This window comes from Nerophis ophidion, linkage group LG28 (genome assembly GCF_033978795.1).
Source record: "Nerophis ophidion isolate RoL-2023_Sa linkage group LG28, RoL_Noph_v1.0, whole genome shotgun sequence".
NCBI lineage: Eukaryota > Metazoa > Chordata > Actinopteri > Syngnathiformes > Syngnathidae > Nerophis > Nerophis ophidion.
In genome coordinates this window covers 18,645,553-18,661,595 of record NC_084638.1, presented here as the reverse complement: position 1 = coordinate 18,661,595, position 16,043 = coordinate 18,645,553, and the positions used below count along the sequence as shown (strand labels likewise).

Sequence of the window (16,043 nt, the reverse complement as noted above, 5' to 3'; positions counted from 1 at the left end):
TTTGGTACAGTAATACCAGGAGGTGAGATGCAACGTATAGTACGGGATGGGAGTCCAGATACTGGAGGAGGAGATGCAGCAGGCAAGCCACAGCATCCTATGTGCCCCTACTGGCCCTGTAGGCAAATTGGAGGGGGTCCAGGTGTGGGGTGACAACTGCAAGGATGATGTAGAGCAGCAGTTTCTCCAGGCACTTCATAATTTTGGATATAAGGGCTATGAGGCGGTAATGGTTGGTAATGGTTGAGTGCTGTGGGTCTGGATTTATTGGGTACTGGGATGATGGTTGCAGTTTGCCACAGTTTGGGTATTGTTGCAGTCCGGTAGCATTGACAGAAAAGAGAGTGTAGATGGGGGAGAGCTCCATGGCACAGTCCCTGATCACACTGGCTGGAATGCCAACAGGCCCTGGTGCCTTGCCTGGCTTGCAGCGGCTCAGCTGGCGCCATACTTTCTCCTCTGTGAAGGGGGCTTGTTTCTCTTGTCAGCCATGTGATTGCCCTTAACTTTTGGACCTTTCCCTTTACTTCCCAGATTCATACAGCTGTAATGGTTCCTATTTTGTATCAACCTCAAGACACAAGACATTATTTTGGGATAATGTCTTGTGTCTGGTGGTGGGAGGGCTCTCAGCAGGTCCTGGCACTCTGGTGAGAAGTCCAAATTATCAAAACGGGTAAGAAATGTGTTTAGGTCTTTAGAGAGGGTTTCTGGGTCACTGACAGTGCATGATGTTTTTGGTCCGCATCCTGTCAGGGTTTTCACTTTCTGAAAGGCCTGCTTGATGTTCATGCTGCTGAATTCGGTTTCCAGTTAGTTTTTATACTTCAGTTTAGCTCTAAGTACCTAGTTTTTTAAATTCCTATTTGTTGCCTTGAGGCTGGCCCAGTCCTGTTGCCTGAAAGATTTATGTTTTTCCCTCAGGCTCTGTTTTATTTGTTAGGTAATCCATGGTTTGAAGTTGGGATCAATATTTATTGTTTTGGTTGTTTTTGTGAAGCCGATGCAGAATTTGATATAGTCTGTAATGACAGGGATTCTGCCATTCAGACTACCATCAAAAATGGCCCAGTCAGTACAAGCTAGGGAGTATTGGAGTTGAGTGGTGGTGTCCTCCGTCCACTGGGGGGCACTGCTGCAGTGTGGTTTGTGGCACTTTAGTTCCTGTTTGTATGACGGAAGTAACCAAAGACGTTGCGGTCAGCGGCTCCGAGTGGAAAGTGTGAACGGGCACGGAAGTATGAGTCGAGTGACCATCTTCCATTCTGTACAGTTTATTACTTATGCTCCTCTCATTTGCTGTACTTCTGTTTCCTAATGAGACAGCCCCCATAAGCTGCTGTGTAATTCCCTCACAGTTACAACACTTGATCTGTTCATGACTTCCACATTGTCCATATTCATGCTGCCCTCCACACCTTCCACATCTCATCTTAGCATGACACACACTACTATGTGCCCAGAGTGTTGGCACTTCAAACAAGGTACTGGGGGTGGCACGTAAGGTCTTATTTAAAAACTTAAAAACCCTATCATGATTCTTCCTGGGAAGACTTCCTCAACAAACTGTACTAGCACAGATTTGCTCTCCATCTTTTCTCCGTTTCTATATCTCATCATTCTCTTCATCATTGTGACAGTTCACCCTTTTCATTTTTGTTTTCAAATCTTCAAAATGTTCTCCTCTTGGGATTCCTGTCATGACTCCTCTGGCCCCCTTTCCTTCTCCCACTTCCTTTATTTCATATATTATTTTATTGCACATCTTTTGCAATCGAATTGCTTTTGTTCTTTTGCTCTCCATTTTTACATTTAATCCAAAGACTTCCATCCTTTAGCACTTTGGCGATCTCCACCTCTCCAATGTCCTTCTTTCATCCCTTAACTAGTGTCATCAAACTAATATCCTACATGTCTTGATGTGACTTAAATTTATATATAATCTCGCAATTTTCTACCATAATCTTTTTCCTCCTTTCTACTCTTTTAGTGCGCAACTTTCCTTCATGACCTTCTCTCCCCTTCTTTCCTCTCCCCCCTCTAGTCCTATCCATGCCCATAGCTTCCTCATACCTCCCCTCCTTATCCCCTTGCATCACTTTTTAACCAGCTACCAGAAATCCATAGCTGGATAATGGAGAGGTTTTGTGAAATAAAAAATTAAAAACAATCGCCTAAAACCAAAAATAAAAAATAACTAAATCTCCTCTGTTCTGTACATCATTGTCCAAGTGACATTATATTGTCATCTTCCTCTTTATGCCATTTCCTCAAGGTAACAGAAAAACATGATACAACCTGCCTGTCACGTGATTCTACCATGTTGGCAAAATACAAACACACACATATTTAAATATATAACACATAAAACATGGAATTAGAAGTGAACAGTACCCATACCTACCAGCAAGTGTTGTTGTACTGGAAACTAATTTACAAACACAACTTCATCACATCCAACACTCCACTGTGGAATTGTTGTTATATTAAAAAGAGAAACAAATCCATTTTGTACAGCAATGGTTTGAAGAAGGCATGTGGTCGCTGATGCACGTATTGAGTGAGAAAAATGTTTTATTATTTGAAGATTTTATTAAGTACGACCTGCAAATAGACAACATATTTAAAAGCCTACTGAAACCCACCACTACCGACCACGCAGTCTGATAGTTTATACATCAATGATGAAATCTTAACATTGTAACACATGCCAATACGGCCGGTTTAGTTTACTAAACTGCAATTTTAAATTTCCCTCGAAGTGTCCTGTTGAAAACGTCGCGGGATGATGACGCGTATGATGAAGCGTGCGCGTGACGTCACCGGTGGTAGCGGACATGTTCCTCCAGCACGATCACGGCTAAAAGTAGTCTGTTTTTATCGCATAATTACACAGTATTCTGAAAATCTGTGTCGCTGAATCTTCTGCATTTTTTTTCAATTAATAATGGAGACTACAAAGAAGAAATATGTTGGTGGAAAGCGGTGTATTGCAGCCGGCTGTAGCAACGCAAACGCAGCGGGTGTTTCTTTGTTTGTTAAGAAGCTTTAATATGGAACAGAGCGGTCAAGCAAACATGGTTCTTATCACATGTCAACCGGCAGGTTTCGGTGAGAAAATGGTGGTAATAAGTCGGCTCTTACCGTAAATCTGAGCGGAGCTTGTGTCGTTCCTCCTGCAGCTGTTAAAGGAGAACATTATTACCAGACCTATGTAAGCGTCAATATATACCTTGATGTTGCAGAAAAAAGACCATATGTTTTTTAACCGATTTCCGAACTCTAAAAGGGTGAATCTGGCGATTTAAACGCCTTTCAAATCTTCGCTGTCGGAGCGATGACCTTTCACCCGTGACGTCACATCGTGAAGCGACCCGCCATTTTCTCAAACACATTACACACACCAAGTCAAATCAGCTCTGTTATTTTCCTTTTTTCCGACTGTTTACCGTACCTTGGAGACATCATGCCTCGTTGATGTGTTGTCGGAGGGTGTAACAACACGAACAGAGACGGATTCAAGTTGCACCAGTGGTCAAAAGATGCGAAAGTCCCTCGTTTGTTCTGCACACTTTACCGACGACAGCTATGCTACGACAGAGATGGCAAGAATGTGTGGATATCCTGCGACACTCAAAGCAGATGCATTTCCAACGATAAAGTCAACGAAATCCTAAAGGTGAGTTTTGTTGATGTTATTGACTTATGTGGAGTGTGCTAATCACACATATTTGGTCACGGCAGGACTGCAAGCTAATCGATGCTAACATGCTATTTAGGCTAGCTGTATGTACACATTGAATCATTATGCCTCATTTGTAGCTATATTTGCATCCAGCCTATCCCTCCACCCATATTTAATGCCAAACAAACACATACCAATCGTTGGTTAGAAGGCGATCGCCGAATTCGTCCGCGCTTCCTCCCGTGCCGCTGTCTGTCATGATATGGCTCACAAGCTTCAGTTTCTTCTTTAATTTCGTTTTCGGTACCTGCCTCCACACTCCATCAGTTTCAATACATGCGTAATCTGTTGAATCGCCTACGGCGCTGAAATCTGAGTCTGAATCCGAGCTACTATGATATACCTTTCTGTGCTATCCGCCATGTTTGTTCCTGGTGGCTTTACGCAGTGACGTCACAGGACAATAGACGGGTGGATATAGCGATGATGTAAATCAGGCACTTTGAAGCCGTTTTTTGGGATATTGCATGATGGGTAAAATTTTGAGAAAAACTTTGAAAAATAAAATTAGCCACCGGGAACTGATTTTTATTGGTTTTAACCCTTAAGAAATTGTGATAATGTTCCCCTTTAAAGAGGCAGCTGCGACTTTCTTGGCTCATCCTTGGCTTCATTCAGAGACACTGGCGGTCACCACACCTCTCCGACTTTCAGGTATGACAATATAATCTCACTAAAACACTAGTAACACATTAAGCAGATAAGGGATTTTCCATAATTATCCTAGTAAATGTGTCTAATAACATCTGAATCAATCCTACTGCCCTCGTCTTTTTTTTCCTTCTATTCCTTCACTCTCACTATCCTCATTCACAAATCTTTCATCCTCGCTCAAATCAATGGGGAAATTGTCGCTTTCTAGGTCCGAATCGCTCTAGCTGCTGGTGGCCATGATTGTAAACAATGTGCGGATGTGAGGAGCTCTACAACCATTGACGTCACGCGCACATCGTCTGCTACTTCCGGTAAAGGCAAGGCTTTTTTATTAGCGACCAAAAGTTGCGAACTTTATCGTCAATGTTCTCTGCTAAATCCTTTCAGCAAAAATACGGCAAAATCGCGAAACGATCAAGTGGGACACATAGAATGGACCTGCTATCCCCGTTTAAATAAGAAAATCTCACTTCAGTAGGCCTTTAAAGGCTTTCTTTCAAAATATTCTAATTGCAGCATATCATCTTTTTTTAATTATTTATTATTTACTTTTTATTGGAAGAAAAAAAAAATCATACATTGGAAGTTTTCATTCTTCCAAAGGCAAAGGAGTTCATTTAGGAAAAAAGCCCCAAATTGACCACTTGAAATAATTTTTAGGATGTTGTTTTGCAATTGAAGACAAGACTTCATTCACAAATAGGGAAACAAAACAAACAGCTTATTTAATGAATGTATGCAAATAAAATATGTGTGGGATGATGTACAATTTTGGCTTTTGCCTGACACTCCAAACTTTGATTGATATTGATATTGTTTTGGGGATGTTAAAAAGAAAAACAACAATAACAAATGTTTAAAACACAATAATGGGAGTTTTTGTTTTACCCACAAATGCAAGTTTGTAAAAACAAAACCATCCTATCACAAACAATTTCAGTTGTTTTCTCTCACTTTTATATTGCATAAAGGTCTGGGGACATACATATAAAACAATCACAACACAATCATCATATTACAAAAGAGAACAATAAAGATCATTAATACAATGGATTATAGAGACCCAACAAATAGTTCATAAAGTCAAACATGTTTTAAATTGTATAAAAGACAACTGTTCAAATGATGTATAAAGTAAATAATAATATGCTTCCTGAAGTTGTCCAGAAGATGTTTCAGATGTGAACCAGTAAATATGTATATCATATAAGGGTGCTAATTTATGTCACACTTCAATATTTCAAATACCTATAAAAACTCAAATACAAATAAGTCTAAACATTTTCTGATGGATGTATATACACATAAAATGTTTACTGTATGTAAACTATGTATTGTAGTGTTTACTCTTCCTTCTTTTCAATTTTTAATAACAATACATGTTGTTGCATATTAATGCATGTACACGACTGAAAAAAGCACTAATATAAAATATTTAATCCATAAATGTAGGAGCATATTAAAAAGATTGTTACACATACAACAATGTCACACATGTTATATGTGCTGATGTTGTTAGAAAGTCTAAGTTAAAATTTTGAACGTTTATTTCAAATCCTGCAGTTTCATTTGCTGCTGCTGTTCTCACCAGCACACTTGTGTTTCTTACACTGGTACTTATAAGAGAGCCTTTCACCACACACACTGCAACTCAACACTTTCTCTCCTGAGTGTGTTCTCATGTGTGCTGCAAGGTATGATCGTTCACAAAAGCTTTTGTTGCAGATTGAACAGGAAAAACCAGTGTGTGTTCTCATGTGTCTTTTCACATTCTGACTTTCTGTAAAACTCTTACCACAGATTGAACAGAAAAAAAGTTTTTCACCAGTGTGTGTTTTCTTGTGTACTCTCAAATACTGACTTTCTGTAAAACCTTTAACACAGATTGAACAGGTAAAATCTTTTTCACCAGTGTGCGATCTTGTGTGTCTATCCAAACAACAACTTTCTGTGAAAGTTTTACCACAGATTGAACAACAAAATGGTTTTTCACCAGTGTGCGTTCTCATGTGTACTTTTAAATTGTGACTTTGTGCAAAACCTTTACTACAAAGTGAACAGGTTTTTCTCCTGTGTGTGTTCTCATGTGTCTTTTCAAATGTTCATCTTCGACAAAACTTGAATTACACACAGAACAATTAAAAAGGTTTTCTCCAGTGTGTCTTTTCAGGTGTTTTTTCAAATCTCGACTTCGTGCATATCGCGAATCACACAAAGAACACAAAAACGTTTTTTCTCCTTTATGTGTTCTTGTGTGATCTTTCATATTGTCCTTCCTTGTAAAAGATAAGCCACAGATTGAACAAGAAAAAGGTTTATCTCCAGTGTGTGTTCTCATGTGTCTTTTCAGATGACTATGGTTTTTAAAGCTTTTGTCACAGTGAGAACATGTGAAGTGAGTGTTGTCAGTGTGACATGTCTTATCATCTTTAGAGTCTTCATCATCAGTGTCAGGAGAGTGTGACGTTGTGTCCTCACTATCTGATAGTGGAGCTAAGAGCTTGTCTGCTTGTGATCCTCCACAGTGGTCTCCATCAGCTTCTGTTGTCATGTGTTGTGTTGAGCTGCTGCTTGGAGGCTCCGCCCCTCCCCTCTCCTCACTTTCACCTTTGACCTCATCATCTTCACTCTTCACAGGGACACCAGTCACTGGGAACTCCACCGGTCCTTCAAGATGATCTCCTTCCTGACTGATGCTGTGTTCCATCGCTTCCTCTTTAATGTGGGGGGTCAGTGAGTCTTCCTCTTCCTTTTTACAGGGAAGAGTCTGTGTCAAAGAGGAAAAGGTGACGCCAGAGGGTCCGTGGCACCTGGTCCTCCTCTTTGAAGGATCCTCCTTCACCATACTGAAGCTACACTCCTGTTTCTCAGGCAGAAGTTGTTCTTCACAGACGTCTGCAAGACACAAAATGAAAAACATGCTTGAGAAATGTCCAGATTGAGTCAGTAAGTTCACATGAACTTAAAAAAAACAAGATATTGTATGAATTGGCCGGAAAACAAACAACTGTTAGGGCTTGGCGAAAATGAGGACTCAGGTACAGAAAAATGACAATTGACTCTGACTTTATTTAGTTAGTTCTCTTTGCTATTTCTTGGACAGAATGATTAAAACAAAGTGGCTACAAAATCTATCTATGATATATTCAAGCAACAAAGGATATGTAGCATAGGGCATACTTCAATAAACATAAAATCACTCCATAAGGAGGAAAAAGGCAATAGCAGAAGTTCTATACGAGTCTAATAACAAAAAAAAAACTACAATCTATGATTATCCACAAAAAGGTAAATCACTCATGCAGAGGAGTCGAGAAGCTATAAACAGAAAGTATGTTATAAATTGTTGAGAAGCCTGCAAACTAAAAGCGCTCCAGAAGGAGGAAAAAAGGAAGACAAGGCACTATGGAATTGATACAAAAAGTCTTGACCGAAAAACTTTAGCAAAATAAAATCACTCTCTCAGAGGGAAATAAGAAATCAATAAATAAAGCGAGACAATACTTATCAAACTTGGTTCAAGGCTGTGGACAAGGCTATGAACACGGCTATAGACAAGGCATTGGACAAGGCTGTGGACAAGGCCGGGGACAAGACCGGGGACAAGGCCGGGGACAAGGCCGGGGATAAGACTGTGGACAAGGCTGGCGGTATGTGGTAAGACGACATACTCTGGCAACAAGACAGGGGAAGACGAGGACTATATACACATGAGGGAGGGTGACACAGGTGGGCACATTCAGGCAATCAGGAGAGACATCATACCAGTGACACAGGAGGAAGGGCAAGTGCCCTGAAACGAGAGGAGGATTAGAATTTTCAAAATAAAACAGGTTTGCCAGACAACCCCAAAACAGGACATCTCTCACCACGGTGTGACAACAAACTGCTCTTTACAACATTATTCACAGGAAAATAAGACCACTTTTTACGAGGGGTGGACAATATGGCCTAAAATCTGTATTGCGATAAATTCCCTGCTGCCTGAGTGCAGCTGGGATAGGCTCCAGTTCCCCTTGTGATTTTAATGTCAGTTACTGATGTATATCGCTGATGGCGACCCATCAGCGTTCTTGTTCTGTAACCCTGTACACTGTTTGTCTAATCTTGAACAGGTTTGTGCTGAAAACAAAGTTTTGTTGTACTTGTGCAATGACATTAAAGACCTATCCTATCCTATAAACTTGGAGAAAAATTAGGTCGTTTACAGTGTAAATCTGTATTCTGTATTGTTGTCTCTGCTACGACGCTATCTTGTGGTCGAGTTCGCTCACTGCGAGTGCTGTGGGTTGAAAGAGTGTTTCCTTTTGCTTCGTCCCTTGAACCTAAATTAGGTTTCGTCATTGATCTCACCAAGCAACGTTTGTAAGTGTAACCAGGATTTCCACTGGATGTGGAACGGCGAAGCCACGGCGACAGACTCATTCCGTTTTTTGTTATCAAGTCAATATTTCAGTTTTCACCACCTGGCTTTTATATATAGTGGTCGACACAACAAGGTGGTTCAATTGAGCTAAAATCTGCTCGTGTGGGACAGGAAGTCATGCATAAACACAAAATAAATAATCCTGTTCACTTTCAAAGTAGAATATTCTGTTTAAGGCGAATGGTATTCTACACTTTGAAAAGTTCTAATGGACATTAAGTCAACTTGTCAAAAGGTTTTCAGACCTAATTTCACTTCCTTGACAAACATGGACGATAACATGCTGATTCTAAAAGGTTCAAAATTAAAGAATGCTATAACAGGCATATCCTGGGCAGTTATGTGGGGGCCGGTATTACAGCTTTGTATTAAAATGACTATTTCCATCTCCAACATTAAAGTGAGTGTCGCTAACACTACTGCACACAGGAAAATGTGTTGAGGAGAATTGCAAATAGCCGAAACAAAGATTGTGAATGACTGAAAAGAGGCTCACTTTGTTCATGTAAGTCTACTGTGGAATAAACATAATCAGGTGCTGAGAGCGATGCACAGAGTGAGACCTCTTAGTCCAGTTTAAAATCCACAGACCAAGAAGGAAACACACTGACATAGTAATATATTGATGACGGCAAAAATTAAGTTATTAGGTTTATTTTTATTTATATGGGTCCCAGCCTACGATTGCATGAATATTTTAATGCCTCTTGTCATCGTACTTAATGCTTTTTAATACCATTTAAGGCCTTAATTTAGACAAAGTCCATTTAATGCCTTATAATGCTTTTTAATGAACCACAGAAACTCTGCTAAAGCTATTAAATTGAAAGTATCAAACAACAAAACGAGTGCTGATTACATTTTAAATAAAGAGAGGAATAAGTGATTATTACATTTTAACAGAAGTGTAAATAGAAACACGTTACATTAGAAAGTTCCTAAATAAAAACATTGTTCATAGAATTATTGACACATGTTTAGGATGTATTTACGATTCTTATGAGATTTTGACACAATTTAATACATTCTAAAGCCAGCGTTGCTCGGTTGGTAGAGCGGCCGTGCCAGCAACTCGATGGTTCCAGATTTGATCCTAGTTACTGCCGTTGTGTCCTTGAGCAAGGTATTTTACCCACCTGCTCCCAGTGCCACCCACACTGGTTAAAATGTAATTTAGATAATAGGTTTCACTATGTAAAGCACTCTGAGTCACTAGAGAAAAGCGCTCATACTTCACTTCACTTAACAGGGAACAACACTTTTTTTTGGGCTGCCAAGAAAACACACGTTTTTTTCTTTTTTATGCATTCTAAATAGTAAATAAATGCGATCAAAAGTCTGCTTACAATAAAGGCTATTAGAGTCACACGATTCTGACAACAAATAACTTCAAAAACATCCAAACACCTCCATTTAGGTTTTATGTACATGCAGTAGGTATATATTGGTAGGTTGGTAATGCATGGCATCCTGCCAGCTGCTATGCTGACAATTATTTTAGTAGTTTTCATTAAAGACAAGGCCGGTAAGGTAGGGATTATGGACAATTATCAACCTATCGCCCGAGCCAGCATGCTATCTAAAGTACTGGAGAGTGTGATAATATACAGAATTGGGGATCTTACTTACACCGCAGACAACCAATTTGGCTTTTTAGAGAAGTACAGCACTACCTTGTGTATTTATGCTTTAAAAGAAGCAGTAGAAAAATACAGAGTGCAGGGCCCTACAATGTTAGTAAGGTTTATTGATGCATCTAAGGCATTTTACAGAGTCAACCATCTCAAACTCCAATCTGAAGCATAGGGGTGTTCTGGATATATTCTGGCATATTGGTACAACAGGCAGACAAAGCAGGTAAAATGGGGGAGTAGTTTATCCTCTCCCTTTAGAGTTGGCAATGGGGTCAGCAGGGTGGGCTTCTATCACCAGGCCTATTTAGCCTGTCTATGGATGACCTGTCAAGGCAGTGGGAGAATGCAAAACAGGATGCATTATGGGAAACACCTTAATCAACCACTTTATGGACGCTGATGATTTGGCCATTATATCTCCCAGTAGTGCAGGGTTCCACCAGCTTCTTAACATATGCTCAGACTATGGAGTAAAGTTTGACATCAAGTATAATGCCACAAAGAGTATGGTAATGATATTTAGGACCAAGAAGGATAAACATCTTCATTTCCCAGGTTTCTATTTGCCTGGTCAAACCCTGTCTGTGTGCAACAATGTCAAATACTTATGACAAGGTGGAGGATGATGCCGACACGCTTAGACAGAGAAGAATGCTGTATGTCCAAGCCAATATGCTGGTGAGAAAATGTCATTACTGCTCTGATGAAGCGAAGGTGTACTTGTTTAGAGCTTACTGCACCCCTATGTACACAGCACCCCTCTGGGTGAGGTTCAAGAAAGAGAGATTGCGCAAACTCCGGGTTGCATATAACGACTGTCTCAGAATCCTGCTCAGAAAGGCCAGGGGTAGTAGTGCCAGCAAGCGTTTTTGCGATTTACGGATCAACTCCAGTTTTGAAGAATGTGTCATTTAAAAGTATTTTGGGTAATACAACTGTTGGTACTTTTTGATAAAAAACATAACTGTCAATTGATATAACCTATTAGTAGATCATCCATGACACGTACAACATTTCAAGTCCCAGACAGTGGCTGCCGGGACTTGATTGCTGTCCCGCCAACCTGTGAATGGATTTGATGTTATTTATACATATACATACATATATATATATATATATATATATATATATATATATATATATATATATATATATATACACACACATATATATACACACACACATATATATATATATATATATATATATATATATATATATATATATATATATATATATATATTAGGGGTTTGGGTAAATTGTATTTAATTTTAATTTAATTAATGTACTTCTTTATTTTTTTTTAAATCAATCCAACAAACCAATACACAGCAATACCATAACAATGCAATCCAATTCCAAAACCAAACCTGACCCAGCAACACTCAGAAATGCAATAAACAGAACAATTGAGAGTAGACACAAACACGACACAGAACAAACCAAAAGTAGTGAAACAAAAATGAATATTAGCAACAACAGTATCAATATTAGTTATAATTTCAGCATAGCAGTGATTAAAAATCCCTCATTGACATTATCATTAGACATTTGTAAAAATAAAAACAAGAACAATTGTGTCACAGTGCCTTACACTTGCATCGCATCTCATAAGCTTGACAACACACTGTGTCCGATATTTTTACAAAGATAAAATAAGTCATATTTTTGGTTCGTTTAATTGTTAAAACAAATTTAAATTATTGCAATCAGTTGATAAAACATTGTCCTTTACAATTATAAAAGCTTTAAAAAAAAATCTACTACTCTGCTAGCATGTCAGGAGACTGGGGTGGATCCTGCTGAAATCCTATGTATTGAATGAATACAGAATCCTTTTGAAACGGGAAAAAAAACGTTTTTGAATCGGGAATCGCGTTGAATCGAAAAAATAGATATATAATCGAATCGCGACCCCAAGAATCGATATTGAATTGAACCGTGGGACACCCAAAGATTCGGAGCCCTAATATATATATATATATATATATATATATATATATATATACACACACACACACACAATCATAAGCATATATAGCATATTTAAGACAAGTAAATAACTTTGATTACAACAGAAGTGTCGTAAAAGTCACATGTAAACAGACAGCCAATCAGGGTTTCTGCTCCACACAAAATACTTGTTTTATGTCGTTAACCATCTCAAAGAATCAGACCATTGCTCATAAAACATATTTTATTCTACAAGGTCACATGCAAAGGATACAGCGCTAGTTTCAAATTGCTAGTGTAAACAAAAATGTCTATCTTACAAAAGGTGTGCTTGATTATATTGTGTAGTGTACAAGTACAAGTAGTAGGACCGCTGGCACCACCATGGTGGAGACTTGTTTTGGAGACAGCAAGCCAGTGAAGGGGCACACTGAACGATAACATCATCATCACTTCTTAAATATTAGCAGAAGTACAAATTGATGTGTTAGTACACAACTAAACATATTAGTAAGAATCAATAATACACACAAACTGTTGTCTGGATGTTGTTTTCAGGATGTGTAACTAAGAAACATATTTATTTGTTTGCTATTGATGAAATTGAAAAGTAACTAAAAGAGATTTGGGGTTTTTTTGATTGGCAGTAAATAAAATAATAAAATTAAGTATGGGCGCATTTCAATGAAACTTTCAGAACATGTCAGAAATGGGATAAGGAACATGTCATTAAATGTTGGTGTTAATCCTGATCACTTTCTGGATTAAACAGATTTTTTTGGAGAGATTTGGCCTGGTGGAGGTCTGTGTAGCCTTTTTCTATTTTACTGCTGATATTCTCACCAGCACACTTGTGTTTGTTAAGTTGGTACTCATGAAAGAATCTTTCATCACACACACTGCAACTCAAAATTTTTCCCCCAGCGTGACTTTGCATGTGTTTTTTTAAATCTCGACTTCGAACAAAACTTGAATCACACACTGAACACGAAAAAGGTTTCACTCCAGTGTGTCTTCTCATGTGAGATTTCAATTGGTACCTCCTTGGATAACATTTACCACAGAATGAACATGAATAAGGTTTTTCTCCAGTGTGTGTTCTTGTGTGATCCATCAAACTGACCTTCCTTGTAAAAGATGAGCCACAGATTGAACAATAAAAAGGTTTTTCTCCTGTGTGTGTTCTCATGTGTCTTTCCAAATGATCACCTCGGACAAAACTTGAATTACACACAGAACACTTAAAAAGGTTCCCCCCAGTGTGTCTTTTAAGGTGTTTTTTCAAATCTCGACTTCGTGTATACTTCGAATCACATAAAGAACACGAAAAAGGTTTTTCTCCTGTGTGTGTTCTTGTGTGATCTTTCATATTGTCCTTCCTTGTAAAAGATAAGCCACAGATTGAACAAGAAAAAGGTTTCTTTCCAGTGTGTGTTCTCATGTGTGTTTTCAGACGACAATGGTATTTAAAGGTTTTGTCACAGTGAGAACATTTGAAGTGAATGTTGTCAGTATGACATGTCTTATCATCTTTAGAGTCTTCATCATCAGTGTCAGGAGAGTGTGACGTTGTGTCCTCACTATCTGATAGTGGAGCTAAGAGCGTGTCTGCTTGTGATCCTCCACAGTGGTCTCCATCAGCTTCTGTTGTCATGTGTTGTGTTGAGCTGCTGCTTGGAGGCTCCGCCTCTCTGTTCTCCTCACTTTCACCTTTGACCTCATCATCTTCACTCTTCACAGGGACACCAGTCACTGGGAACTCCTCCAGACCTTGAGTATGCTCTCCCTCCTGACTGATGCTGTCCTCCGCTGCTTCTTCTTTATTGTGGGAAGACTGTGGCTCAACCGCTTCCTGTTTAATGTGGGGGGGCTGTGTTACCTCTTCTTCCTCTTTAATCTGGATGGGCTGTGGTTCCTTCTCGTGCTCATAGAGATTATGTTCTTCATCGAGGTCTGCGGGACACCAGAAGACAAACACATGCTTTAGAAACGTCCATCTTTGCTCAGTCACATAAGACATTGTCCTTCACACATATAATTCCACAATCTCATCAGTTTCCAGCTGACCCATGAAGACCTTCAGGGAAATGCTTTCCAAGACCAAGGTCCAATCCACATCCTTAAAGTAATACCTGCACTCCGTACATCGTAAACGGCATGCGTGAAAATGTGCTGTTTGCTCTCTGAATAAGTCATACTCACACAAGAAATAATGTACTACATCCCAGTCAACTAGTGAGCAGCTCACCCTGCTGGTTGACAAGAATTAGGATGATTTTCCGCTTAATCTTTAGAGATGCTGGAAATTTTGTCCAGGATGTACACCGCACTCCGCCGAGTGCAGTGACAAGCGGTACAAAATGGATGGGTGGAATGGACTACAGTCAACATGTTGGCCAAATCAGACGACGCCTGTTTTGCTTTAATTTAGACCAGTTCTGGGCAAATTATGGCCCATGGCCCATTAAGTTGGGGAGACATCAATACGATACGTTTTAAAAAGATCGCCAAGTCTTTAACTACAATGGTTGAAATCTGTGCTTTTGAGTGAAACACGGGTTATTACGGTCACGTCACAGCTGCTCCTAGCAGATGAGGCAAAAAACAGAATTGGAACGGTTTGTTTACCGCAGCCATCTTGAGACGTGAAAGTCAGGGAGGGACAAAGAGGCAGATTTCTACAGCAACGTTCTGTTCTGCAGAAAAGTGACATTATAAGGATTTTTCTTATACGAATCTGTGGGTGTTTTTTTTGTTCTTTATGTTCCTGTTTTGCCGTGTTCGTTGCATAATTGTTACATTTTGCTTTATTGTAAAAAAAAAAAAAAATCGATTTCGAGACTGTCTTCTGAGAAATAAACAGGAGAGATGTTTGTGTTCTTTATATTCAGTGTTTTATCGTTTGTAGTGGTCATTACAAATCCCACACTATTATACTAATATGCATTCTCAGCGAAAAATCTTTAAAATTCTATTCGGTTTTTTTGAGGAAGTCTTTCATATTTTTTTACACACTATCACTTATATTGTGTTTGTATGGTGTGTTAAGCTTTTGCGATCATAGCTATCATAGCTAACTGATTACGACCTATACTGAGGCCCCTTCTACACTAAACTGGCTAACGTTATCCAGGCTATATATCCCACCTAACCTTATCCTTGTCCACACACACACACACACACACACACACACACACACACACACACACACACACACACACACACACACACACACGCACACACACACACGCCACCATTTAAGACCCCCTCCCTCCCTCTGGCGCAACGTGACCTACTACGCATGTGCGGAAAAAAAATGCCCGCTTCATAGTTACCTCTGACCTGGAAGTGTATTCTTACCCTGTGTTTCAATGTAGCCTATTGCCACATTTCTTTTAACAGTCAATCTTAAAACTATTGTAGTGACTCACACCTGAGCCATCATACATGAATCATATCTTTAATGGACGTGTGAAAAAAAACAATGTGACACATAACATTTTATGACAATCATGACACTGACTGAAATTGGCGGTTGTACTTGACGGCTGCAACCACCTTATGGTTTCACGATAGTGATGGAGTACAAAACTAGACGTTGAGTAATCTCTCGACGTACATCACAGACAAC

At 39.3% G+C, this 16,043-nt stretch overlaps 3 protein-coding genes across 3 annotated transcripts in view; 1 reads left to right on the top strand and 2 right to left on the bottom strand.

The window, feature by feature from the left end:
• LOC133545393 (zinc finger protein 501-like) overlaps nt 1-16,043 on the top strand; it is a 399,721-nt gene that overhangs the window by 235,979 nt on the left and 147,699 nt on the right. The window lies entirely within an intron of this gene.
• The window catches only part of LOC133545460 (gastrula zinc finger protein XlCGF52.1-like), a 119,192-nt gene that overhangs the window by 58,415 nt on the left and 44,734 nt on the right, over nt 1-16,043 (bottom strand). The gene's annotated exons all lie outside the window — the stretch shown is intronic.
• The window catches only part of LOC133545440 (zinc finger protein 391-like), a 15,367-nt gene continuing 11,962 nt past the window's right edge, over nt 12,639-16,043 (bottom strand). The window contains exon 2 of the mRNA XM_061891046.1: nt 12,639-14,365. Within this exon, the coding sequence (XP_061747030.1) occupies nt 13,155-14,365 (1,211 nt within the window). The 3' untranslated portion in view covers nt 12,639-13,154. The remainder of the gene's footprint in view (nt 14,366-16,043) is intronic.